The sequence below is a fragment of the Dendroctonus ponderosae genome, unplaced genomic scaffold (genome assembly GCF_020466585.1).
Source record: "Dendroctonus ponderosae isolate FM_Combo_2020 unplaced genomic scaffold, Dpon_F_20191213v2 Dpon_F_20191213_1, whole genome shotgun sequence".
Classification (NCBI taxonomy): Eukaryota; Metazoa; Arthropoda; class Insecta; order Coleoptera; family Curculionidae; genus Dendroctonus; species Dendroctonus ponderosae.
The window spans coordinates 44,002,449-44,015,279 of NW_026017110.1; the positions used below are offsets into that span (position 1 = coordinate 44,002,449).

The window sequence follows — 12,831 nt, forward strand, 5'->3', positions numbered from 1 at the left end:
GTAAAACTAATTTAAAATCATTTCTAGCCGTTTTTATACATTTACTCGATCTTTTTTTTGGTAAACTGTTTTTACATGAATTTGTACAGGATAAATGGTAGCTAAATGTCGTTCTCCTGTGAACTACAGGTTTTGTGTCGCGTGGTTTGTTTAGTATTTTCTGGCTCAGTTTTTAAACATTAATAATTAAATCGTCAGATTTCCTTATTAGGCAAATTTGTGGTGTTCTGTTGCGAACACACCTTTAATTATCTTCGAAGCTAAGATATCAATTATCAATGCTTTTCTGCTGTAAGTTAAAATGTTTGCTGTTTTTAAAGTTAATAATACCCCAGAATCCATAGGTGCCTAAAGGTATGTCACATTTATTATTTTGTGATGGTCTAGCGGATAGCGCCTTAAGAGGTTGCAAGTGGTACTAGCCTACCAGTTTATATTTCGCGGTATTTTTCCAAATTTAAGACATTAAAGAAAAGATTTTTGCCCAACGATTCGTATTAGGGAATTTCAGTTGCCAGGATCCATCCGACTATTCCCAGTTTTTGCCGTCCCCTGCCCGTCAGGCGGTAAGTGGTCCAGATCAAGATTTATTTATTTTTTTATTTAATTATTTTTTTATGCATTATTGAATATACCGTAATATTGTAAGTAGACATAATATGAGTATAACAGCACCTAGATGACTGAAAATCCATACGTGCTTATTATTAATTGATTGTAAATATTTACCAGATTATTGCACCAGATTTACAGGTATTCTTCTAAATTTAAGCCACTAAATGTTTTTTTTTTTGGTTTTGAAGAAAAATCGTGGTTCAAGGGAATTTCAGCGATCTGGATCGGGACAGCAATGTGTAGTGTAGATGGCAACCAGGGTTGTAGTTGTAGTTTGGAAACGTACAGCTGTGTACATTTTATAGAGCGATATTCGTATGATAAAGTATTTGTTGATTATTGTTTTAATATTTTCGTGGAACTTTGAACTATTAAAGTTTTACTATATCTTTTTAATACTTATTTTGTGAAAATAAATTTTCTTAGGTCAAACAAGCAACGGTTTAATGTGCGTGTATTTACGTATGACAGCTTTTCCCTCTAGCTATGTACCGTTCATTTTTTAGGTTATTGTGCTTTCTTTCACTGATATCCTCTTTTCTAGCTACGTTAACAATAAGTCAAAATTCTAACTTGAATTTTTTAATTGAGGTGTTTGCTTCCACTTCAACTATTCACAGCGTAATATATTCGTTACATACAGGGTGATTCGAAATTGGCGTCATTGCTTCTAAAGGTATATAGGGACCCACTTAGAGAGTACGAGAAAAATATAGAAAATATTTTTTTCGAAAATTTTAGCAAGATATTAACAATTAAAGATCGAATTTCAACTTTGTTATTAAGCATTATTTTCAAGAGGTGCCACGTTTGATTGGAAGCCTATTGGAATACTTAAACATTCGAAAAGAAAAATTGCAATTTTTTTGTCCTATTACGAAAATTTTTTATATTAAAAAAGTACTCTTCAACAATTTTTTGATGAAAAGTCAAGGCGGCAATGATGTTTTTTGTCATTAACAGATAGTTAGAGGTAGAGAGGATTTGTCAAACTGTGGTTTATTTTGAAGCTCCTTTCACGAAATGTAAACCAACAGCGAATTTGCGAATATGCGATTAGTTATAGGGAAATGCCACAGTAACATAGCAGAAGCGGTAAGAACTTACACCAGCAAAGAGCTACACACAAGACCAGTAGCCCGAAATGGACGCAGCTAGTGGACAATCTAAAGGTGCTCGGTTTCCAGACCTAAAGAAACAGGTATTGGAGATTATTGCTGAGCCTTCCAGGAGTACTTGAAGCATTGCACAACAACTGCACTTTCTCAAACACCGCATAGTTAATTGTCCCGATAACTTCCCCGAGGAAGGGCCTATATTCCTACCATGTATGTAATATGCACATGACACTAGAACACATTAAATCTCTGGTCTTCTGACGACCGGTTCAAATGGAGCAGCAGTTAATTAACGGAACACGAGAAGCTGCTCAAAATAGGAGCCCAGACTCAAAGTGATTGGGACACGAAGATGTTTGGAGTGAAACGGACAGGACTTCTTGCTCTTGGGAACACTTCTTGTGTTTTAACGAAAGAAGTGTATTTTATTGGATCAATAATATTAAATGAATGATACATAACCTTTAACAGGGGGTTTCGGATGACAGTTGTGACCGATTTAGGTATATCACTCATTTGTCCCAAAAAGATGGCAGAACTCGGGGGTCTGTTTTGTCGCAGCACTGACCACAAGGTGACACCGTTATCCTATCCGCAACGCATGTTATTGTCTATTTCATTTTCTTTGCTTCATTTTTATCCATGGCTAACGGAGTTTTTAAAAATTATGAACGAACAGGTATTTACGTAATGTTAATTAGGCAGATTACCTTGAAAAACATTGTTGCCATCCTTCTGATCTATAACATTTCATTTTTTTAACTATTTTTTCTGTACTCTTAAGACACCCCAGACGACACCTCCAGAGGAATGACGCCAATTTTGAGCCACCCTCTATAATTAACTTAAATTAAAAATTTGTTTTTCAGTTTTCCTTTCTTGAACCATATTGAGGTTTTTTTCAATTAAAACTTATTATCGCCATTTTTAAACTCAAAATCAGAAAGTCAAAGTTGAAAAGTCTGAAATGTTGCTGCTGCATAAAAACTGCTCGGCATGTTTCAGGTTGAATAAGGCGACTTAAATTCGGTCCACACTTCTAGACATAATCAAAATCATTGTATATTTTTTGTTGCAATGACTCTTTGAATCAATGATCAGTTTTGGTACTAATCTTTAATTTTGTAAATTTCTTTACTTTATTTATTCTTACCATAGAAGGAAAAGGGATTTCAAAATAAACTATGGATTTTATTAAGTAAGTTTTATTAAGTAAGTGAAAAATTTGCTTCTATAAAGCCATCGATCGATGGCAACAATAATAAATATTAGTTAAGAGCTATTTTCATTCAATTCTCAAGGCTGTTGGTAAATATGTAATTATTGGGATCTAAATAATATACTTTTTAACTCAATTTTTATATACACTCCAACAATTCTATATTTGTCGCGTTTTCTTGAGCTATTTATCGATGTCGTGGCATTTCCCATTGCTGTCTCGTCGTTGAGTCGTGTTAAGGCAGGCAATCGGTTTGCTGGTAAATACTTCGAAACTCTTATGTAGAGGATAGAACGTTGTCACAACTAAAATTGGAACCAGTGGAACTGAGGGAAATACTTAATTTACTAGAAAAATATTCTTGCTGAACCTGTAGTTTTCAGATTATAATAATCTGCACATGTTAATTCGAAACAATTGAATTTTATTGACGCTTGAACTGAATTAATTCAATAATGTTAGAAGATTAAAAAGCTGTAATTAATTACCAACTTTTTCAAGGATAATATTAAAAATATTAATTACCATCGAACATAATCGGATCATTCGTTATATCGAAATCACTTGATCGATATATCTTAAAAAAATAAATAAAAAACATATTTTATACATCTACAAGTATTTTCCGTTAGACAGGCATTTCAGACTTTTTTTAATACGATGAAGACATGTCAGAAAATTATATCAAAAGAAAAGTTGGAACTGACACAGTTATTATTATTTAAGAAAGCGGTATTATTACATATACCTTGATATCCAATACCCAAAAAATTGCTATGTATGTGGTGCGTCATTTAATTTAAGTTAAAAAAAATTAATTTGTTTATATAGATCTCATAACATTATAAAGTGTAAATCAGCTTTCTAAAGTTACTTTATGTCTTTTCGAATACCTGTTTCAACTATTTATATCAATATGTTGTGACAATTTCTAAACAAGATCATTTGATGGACTTGAAAAAAAATATTGCTTATTTTGGGACACTGACTACCTATATTGATAGGGTGTTCGGTATCCTATCAATCAACAGCGCATCGCTTTAATATATTTGGTAAAATAGAGAAACACATCCTAATAATATTAGGAAATGGAAATGGAATATATTATGGAAATGCTTTCAGAAGTGGATAACTATGGAAAAAACACTATCTTTTGTAAACTTGAATTTACTAAAGTATTAATAGCAAAAGCTGTTCAATATTACTTTCTACTAGAGTATTTGGAGAGTTTTGGTGGTAGTTCCATGTCTTGTCTTTCTTCCGCCTGTTTGCACAAAAATAGGGTGAAGTAAACAATGAGTATTATCAACTTTATGGCGATTAAATTCTATATAAAATAAGTCAAACAGCTGACTGTGCTTTTCAAGCAGCACTAAATTTATGTCCTCTTAAACTGAACCAAGAACAGGTTGTTCAAAGCGCGTTCAATTTTCATTTCTATCTAGCCATTTACGGAAGAAAAATCAACTGTCTGAATTTTGTAGGATAAACCTTGAAATATCCACCCATTACGTTGCAAAAAACGGTTGTTTAAGGCGAAAAATAGAAACATGAAAACATCGGAGTCTTTCCGGAAGGAGCACTAGTAAAGACGTTTTAATTAGACCTTTTCAGTAATCGCGAAGCAGCATCAATATATACATTGAAAATCAGCTTTCCAAATTACCTGGTAACATCGATGTCTCAGACGAAGTGAGCAAATGTTCGGGTCCGGTAGTCGCTGTAGGCTTTCTTTTTTTGGCTTCTGGCATTGTCACAAACAGAGCAAAGCAAATTAATAACATAACAATTTTCATTTCCAACAAGTTATTTAACGGAACAGACAAATCAACTGTCTGAATTTAGGAGAAGAAACCTTTATAGATCCATCTATTACCTTAACTATACTATAAACAGGTTGGTCAAGGCGAAAAAAATAGAAACATTAAATTATTTCGAAGATTTTCGAAGAAAGAGACCGAAAGTAAGTTGGAAGAAATAAAAAATCAGCACATGGCCATGTGCCAATAGGAATTTAAAGGATGCAAAAACTAAGACTTCAAGGAAAATAAAAGTTTGAGAGGTGTAGGTTGATTTAAACTGCACATCATTTTAATCAGTTGGAAACAAAAAACGCAATGAACTGTTTTAAAAACACACTAAAAGTTTGAGATCCAAAAAAATCGGATTTTTTTTTCATTTTAAGTTTGTTTTAAGTGAGCAAAATCTTTATCCGAAGACATTTCGAATACATATTGGCAAGCTTCTCAAATCGGAAACAATTCATTGAGCTCAAATATCCCGCATTTCAAAGTTTCATTATCAAAGTCGATTTATTTTCAAGTTGCAATTTTCTCCAAATAACTCAAATTTCACATAATTTTTATGACCAGGAAGCGACGAATGCAAAAACCTGATTTAGGAACTTGCTTAAAGATTCACATCCAAAATTGTCCACATTTTTTGTTCATTTTAAGTGTGTTTTGAGCGATCACGATCAGCGATCATCTCTACCCGACGATATTTTGCAATTATCATCTTTATCACCCTGTATATGCATAGTGCATCTGGTGAGGGTCGACATAACTCAAACAATTTTTCGATTCAAAATTTTCTCAAAATGCCTCGAATCCACATCATTTTAATAACAAGGAAGCCAGGAATTTATCAAACTATTTAAAAACTGGCTGAAAGCTTTTGGTACGAAATAATCAAAATTTTTTAATTATTTGTTCATTTTAAATGTTTCTTTTTTATTAATTAAGGAACCAACCGCTGTCTATGGACATTTTGAAGAGCTTGTTTAGTCGTCGTCGACTAAGTCAAAAATAATGCATTGAGTTCAAAAAACCCGCATGCAAAATGTTAATTTTCACCGAAAAGTCCACAGAGGGATGTCGATTTTTTTATTTTTCAGTTAAAAAATACGTTTGGTTATCCACAATTTCATCAGTTTGTTTTTAATTTTTTCTGCTTGGGTTTTTTCAATTAAAACTTAAATTTCCGTTTCTCGTGTTGGCAAGTTGAAAAGCCTGCAAAGCTGCTATATAAAAACCGTTCGGCATGTTTCAGATTGAATAATGCCTCGAATTTGGTCCAGGCTTCCAGACATGATCAAACAGATGATCGTTTTCTTGTCAAAAAACCGCTTTAACACTGTTTCCATTGAACCCATCAACAGTGTCTTAGAGTAAAATAAAGTTTTTGCACTTATATATTGTTTTGCAGATTCGCTGGGTTGATTGACTCTTATTATAGAAGGAAAGGGGTTTAAAATTAAACCACGGATAAAGGATTTATTGAATAAGTGGAAAATTTTATTTAATAACGTCCAGAAGGAAATTTTAATTATTAGCGAAATTGATACAACCAACCGGGATGCAGTTATCAATGTTAAAAATGGTTATAAGTAAGAAACATTTTCATTAACTTTCATAGGCATTAGGTAAATATGTAATTATTAGGATTTAACTGATATACGTCTTATCTCAATTTTTATGTAAATTCCAACAATTCCATATTGTCCGCATTTTATTGAACTACTTAGCGATTTCTCGACACCTCCCACTGCTGTCTCGTAGCTGATTAACTATACGGCAGGACATAGGGTTGATGCCAACAAGTAATTCTCTATTTCCATTGGTGGTTGTTATTACTGAAATGCATACATTTTATAAGTAACTGGAATCAATAAAACTTATAGACCTTCAGATTAGAATAATCTTCAAATTTTATTTCGAAATTATTGAATTTTGAATTAAATTAATTCAATAATTCGAGAAGCCTGAAAAGTTGTAGTTCAAGTTCTTCAAGGTTAGTAATAACAAACGCTTTTATGTTATTTACCAAATTATGGATTGCCAACTAAATACAAGCCGACTCGGATCAATCGTTATATTGAATAGCAGTATTGATAGATAAGCATTTGAAGAACAAAAGATAAGATGCAAAATATATTGAAAGAATATTTGCGGGTTGTATCAGTTAGGCAGTTAATGACTTAAATAGCACGAAGGCAAATTACAAAAGCATATTAGAAGGAAAGTTGGAAATGACACACATTAAGTAATTATAACAACGTTGATTTTGTTAAAATATGAACTTAAAAATAATAGCCAATAGTCTTAGAATTGTGTATATAAACTGGCATTAAAAAGGTCTTGATGTGTGTTTTGCGTCATTAGAACAATTTAGGACAGACAATCTTTTGAGATTCAATTTTTATAAAAGTATAAAAATTCTCAAGTATCAGTATCAAAAGATGTTCAGTATTACCTGGTAAAGGATTTCTTTCGGTGGTAGTTCTATGTCTGGTCTTTCTTCCGTCTGTTTGCATAATAAACACTGTGAAGCAAAAAATAACTATTGTGAACTTCATCATACTTCCATTTGATATGAAACAAGTCGAATAACTGACTGGATTTTCGAAGCCGCATTGAACATATGTCCACTTAGTCCGAACCAAGAACAGGTTGTTCAAGGCGCATAATAAACTTACTATCGCCATTTTTAAACTCAAAATCAGAAAGTCAAAGTTGAAAAGTCTGAAATGTTGCTGCTGCATAAAAACTGCTCGGCATGTTTCAGGTTGAATAAGGCACCTTAAATTTGGTCCAGACTTCTAGACATAATCAAAATCATTATATATTTTTTTGTTGAAATGACTCTTTGAATCAATGATCAGTTTTGGTACTAATCTTTAATTTTGTAAATTTCCTTACTTTATTTATTCTTACCATAGAAGGAAAAGGGATTTCAAAATAAACTATGGATTTTATTAAGTAAGATGTAATAATGCAAAACGCAGAAAATATTTATCGTTTCTATATTAGGAATTGCAAAGGATAAGATGCATTGAGATAAGATGCATTGAGAAGTGAAGACGGTTCAGTATTATACTGCCTAAAACTTCAAAAGTAAACGCCAGGAAAAAAATATCGAAAATACGTCCAAAACTAGGCAAGAACCACAATCAAACTCAAGTTCCTTTTTCGTACATTTAAAACTAACATTTTTCACTATTCAACTAATTCCCGAACTGCCTAATTCTTAAAGGTAATTGAAAATAAATTTCCCTGGGGAAAGTCAGTTTATGTACGGCGCTAGTCAGTTTATTTACGTAACAGGGTGTTCCGTAAATATGTTAAAATATTTTAACAGCGTGTTCTGCCAGTCATTTTAGAGGGGGTCTTCCTGACATGTTTTTTAATTCGAGGTCTCATTTTTTAGATATTTGATCTCCAAAATGGCAAAAAGTATTAGTTTTCGTTGTTTTTCTTTAAAACGGTTAAACACAGAAAATTCAATTTTGATACATATTATAAGTTAATTGAGTGCCATTCTATGGTAGTGTTCTGTAGTTCAGTTTACTTTTATACAGGGTATAAATATGGAATTTCCACTTTTTTTTTGTTCAGAACTTTTTTGTGTGCACTTGAACTTTAATCAACATATTTTTTTTAATTACTACATGTTATTTATCAACTTTTTTATCTCTAATTATTTTTTCATAAGGACACTAGTTTGTTTCGGCTTCATCAAAACTTTTCAAGCCGTTGGATTGGGAGGGGTCAAGAAGCTCCTATAAACTCGTCTCCTAGATCTACCGATTTAAACGCGCTTGATTTTCACTTCTGAGGCCATTTAAAAAATACGGTATATTCAACAAAAGTGGATACAATCGAAGGACTTCAGGAGAGAATATTTAATATTTCTAACGAAATAAGAACTTCAGTGCAAACTTTACGGAGTGTAAATTTTAATTTCATTAAAATACTGCGATTATGCCAAGAATTTCAAGGTGACCGATTTGAACAGCTGCTAAGTTAACATTATAATGGTTATATAACTTTAATTTGGTTTGTTTATATCGTTGAGCAAATTGTTACCATGTTATTATTAACATAAGTAAAATGTATTCAAACTTAATAATTGTAATCTGAACCAAAATACACAATTTAGAAAAAGAATTTAGGTTGTTAGAAATCAACTAATAATGAGTACCAAAATTGTTATATGAAAACGTTATCAGATTTTAAAAAATGAACTGAATTTCTTACACATTTTGAGAACGGCAAAGAAAAGGATTTTATTTTTTGCGGGCAAACTAGTGGTCTTAGGGGAAAACAATAAGAGATAAAAAAGTTGGTAAATAACTTGTGCTAATTAAAAAAATTATGTCGAGAAAAGTTTAAGTGCAGACAAACAAAAGTAGGGGTCCACATTTCTACCCTGTATAAAACCAAACTGAACCACGGACCACTATCATAAAATGGCACTCAATTAGCTTATAATGTATACCAAAGTTGAATTTTCCATGTTTAACCGTTTTAAAGGAAAACAACAAAAACTAGTATTTTCCGCCATTTTAGAGATCAAATATCTCAAAAGCGAGACTTCAAATTAAAAAAATTCTCAGGAAGACCCCCCTCTAAAATTACTAGAAGAACACGTTGTTACAATATTTTAACATATTTACGGAACACCCTGTATATCTAACTCGCACATATATTTATCCATAGCCATTTTGAGTCTACTGTTGGATATGCATTCCTTAATTTACATTTATTTAATTTAGCCACGGCCCATTTCATTAGTTGGTTTTCCAGTTTTCTCTACGTTTCTACATTGGGTTTAACAAGCAGTTTTACATTGGGATTGTCAATTAACACTAATACTCAAGTAATTAGCACTCGTATCCGCGCGTATTGTGTGCGAGCGCAAATTTAGCCTGACTCCAGCTGACTGTCGAGATTGGAGCGCATTTCAAGTCATTTTGACACCGATCAAATCCATTATATGTGATTAGAAACCACCCCTTCTTTAAAAAACGTTTCAGAGGCCTCTTGCTGTTTCCGCCCTCAGACTATTGTCTTTGATTCCATCTTATAGACAATATCAAAGCGACTGACTGATAATTTATTGATATTGCTCGTTGCTTTTTTTCAACTAGTATTTGCTTTCTATAAACCATATGGGCTTTAATAAACATATTAGTAGTAGTATAGTATACATGTATAAGAGAATGGTACATATAGTATGTATTTCTTTTTATTAAGTTTATGCATATCGAATGTTGTTATTCAGAGTCGTTTCAGTGCTTGCAATTTAATTGTCTTTTAATTTAATTAATTAAAGTAAAGTAAAAAATATGCGTATGAAATACATAAAATCAAAATAGCCCTGTACCTTCCAGTACAAATAATATGCATTTACGCTAATAGATAGGGTTTCAATTCCGTTGCTGAAATCATTATATGAATTAGTTGTGCAGGCGAAAACCCGTTTCAAAATTGTTTCCATTTGATAAGTTACATAACTGATGTTCTATCTACAAAGAAACGAGTAGCAAAATATGAGATACAAAAATATAAAGCTTTGTTGAGCCCAGTTGGAAATATTAGTTTTCGTAAAAATTTATTAAAATCTCCTAGATGCTAGTCCAACCAAAATTTAACCAAACTATAATTCGGTAAATCTGGAATTATATTCTGAACGGTTTCATATCACTTTTAACTTTTAATTCAATGTCGATTTACAGTAAAAATTTCATATTTTTTGTACTTTCCTGAACTACTAAGCAATTATTCGACATTCGCCATTGCGGTCTCGTCGACTGTTGTCATCATTGCAAGGAAGCTCTTTGGCGTCAATAAGAACTTGTTTGGGTTTTATTTCAGGACCTGGAACAAATAAATGGGTAGGGTCATTTGCCATAATGACCAGCGCAGAGGAAACTCTGAGAACTTGAAGATTGTTAAGGTTCTACCTTAGCTAGCTAGCCAGCTTCTCAATCTAAGCTGCTACAAACAAAAAAATAGAGGTCTACTTGGACAGAGAATTAAAGAGATTTACAAGGCGTAGAGACATTGGCGTAATGTAGCAAAAAATGTAGAAGAATAATTAGGGCGAAATCATAGCTAAAGTCAAAATTTGTCACTATAGAGTAAATACTCAATAACGAAAAAGAAAACAAAAATTCCTAAACTCGACAGGTGATAAGTGCTCCTTTATGAACGTAAAACTATACTATAAATAACGTTTTTTGAAATAAAAAATTATGTTTATTTTATTAGCAGCTTTTCTCCAATCACTTCTGAACTGAGTACTCAAAAATTGTGCAATTTTGTCATTACTAGGATATTATTTAAAAAATATACCGTTCAAAGAATGCAGTATTGAACAATTTTCCTTTTAAGCCAATAAGTTGTTATTTTGATATTGCATGCTTCATTTATTTAATACAATTGTATTCATTAATAGGATTGATAGGAATGAACCTGCAGGTGGCGGGTTTTCAATTGTAGCTAAATTTTTAGATCAATGAAGGTCTAAAAACTTCCAAATTCTAACAGAATCAAAATATTTAAAATTGGGTTAACCAACTTACATACAAAACTATAACAAGGTCAATATTCACTTGCAAAACATTACCTGGTATCCTAGATGCAATGATGATAATGTGCAAATGTTTGGATTTGGTAGATTTTGTTGGCTTCTTCTTCTTGGCTCCTGTCATAAACAGAGCAAAGCAAATTGATAATATAACAATTATCATTTCTACCGATTAATTTACAAATTACCTGATTTCGTAGATGTCTTGTGGGAACTCGGCAAATGTCCGGATTTCGTAGTTTTTGAAGACTTATTTTTTTTGGCTGCTATTTTTGTCACAAACAGACCAAATTAGTAATTTTTCATTTCTCTCTAGTTATTTACGATAAAGAAAAGTCACCGATCTGAACTTTGGAGGACACATTTTTAATATACGTCTATTACGGAGCGGTAAAAGGTTGTTTAAACAAAAAATAAAAACATCAAAGTTTCCAAAATATTTTCGGCAGGTGCATAAGGAAAATTAAATTTTACTTGGACCTTCCCAGTAATCGCAATATTGCATCAAAATATATTTGTAAAGGCAACTAGTTTAAATTACCCGGTAGCGAAGAAGTCTTGTAGGAACCGTGCAAATGGCCGGGTTTGGTAGTGGTTGAAGACTTTGTCTTTTTGGCTCCTATTTGTTTTTCACACAGAGCATATTAGTAATATTACAATTTTCTTGCTAACGAGTCACTTGCAGAAGAGAAAAATCAACTGTCTGAATTTTGGAGGAGAAACTTTTAGTATTCATCTATCACCTAGCGATAACAGGTTGGTTTGGAGAAAAAATAGAAACATCAAAAATTTCAGAAGGTCCATGAGGAAAAAGGAAAATTACATGTTACTTGGACCTTACCAGTAATCGCACGCAGTGCTGCATCAATATATACATGCAAAATCAACTATTCCAAATTACCTGGTAGCGTAGATGTCTCGTAAGCACTGTGCCAAATTCTGGGTTTGGTAGTTCTTGAAACCTTTTTCTTTTTGGCTTCTATTTTAATCACAAATAAGTAAAATTAATAATATTACAATTTTCATGTCTATCGAGCTATTCATAAAAGAGAGAAGTAATCTGTCTGAATTTTGGAGGAGGAACCTTTAAATATCCACTTATTATAGAGCGAAAAAAAGCTTGCTTAAGGAGAAAAATAGACAATCAAACATGTCCAAGTCTATCCGGAAGGTGCACTAGGAAAATAATATATTACTTGGACCTTCCCAGTGGTCGCAATGCTGCATCAAAATATACTTGCATAACCACCTATTCCGAATTACCTGGCAGAGTTGATGTCTCGTAGGAACTGTGCAAAAGGCCGGGTTTGGGGGTTCTTGAAGACTTTTTCGTTTTGGCTTCCACTTTTGTAACAAACAGAAGGAATTAATGGTATCACAAATTTCAATTCTATCGAGTAATTCACGAAGGAAACCAAATATAAAAATCGGCAAAGCTAATCCCCCAGCCCTAAACAATCCCTTGAATGAATGCCTACATTTCACAATTCCGTACATCAGAGATAA

The 12,831-nt window shown here is 32.5% G+C and overlaps 1 protein-coding gene and 1 long non-coding RNA gene across 5 annotated transcripts in view; both read right to left on the reverse strand.

Moving 5' to 3' along the window:
* Positions 1–3,075: 3,075 nt before the first annotated feature.
* LOC125505756 lies at positions 3,076–5,825 on the reverse strand. Its single transcript, XR_007282377.1, has 2 exons — positions 4,619–5,825; positions 3,076–3,257 (listed from the first exon to the last, which is right to left on the reverse strand). It is a non-coding gene; the product is annotated as an uncharacterized LOC125505756 (long non-coding RNA).
* Positions 5,826–6,219: 394 nt separating this feature from the next.
* Positions 6,220–12,831, reverse strand: part of LOC109540684 (flocculation protein FLO11-like) — a 12,346-nt gene continuing 5,734 nt past the window's right edge. For 2 of the 4 annotated variants that reach the window (XM_048670413.1, XM_048670412.1), the window contains 8 exons: positions 12,589–12,669; positions 12,227–12,304; positions 11,867–11,944; positions 11,514–11,591; positions 11,365–11,442; positions 10,499–10,613; positions 7,207–7,275; positions 6,220–6,586 (listed from right to left, as the gene is read on the reverse strand). In XM_048670413.1, coding sequence (XP_048526370.1) covers positions 10,507–10,613; positions 11,365–11,442; positions 11,514–11,591; positions 11,867–11,944; positions 12,227–12,304; positions 12,589–12,669 — 500 coding nt within the window. In that variant the 3' untranslated portion in view covers positions 6,220–6,586; positions 7,207–7,275; positions 10,499–10,506. The remainder of the gene's footprint in view (positions 6,587–7,206; positions 7,276–10,498; positions 10,614–11,364; positions 11,443–11,513; positions 11,592–11,866; positions 11,945–12,226; positions 12,305–12,588; positions 12,670–12,831) is intronic. The other 2 variants (XM_048670415.1, XM_048670414.1) reach the window with 2 other exon arrangements.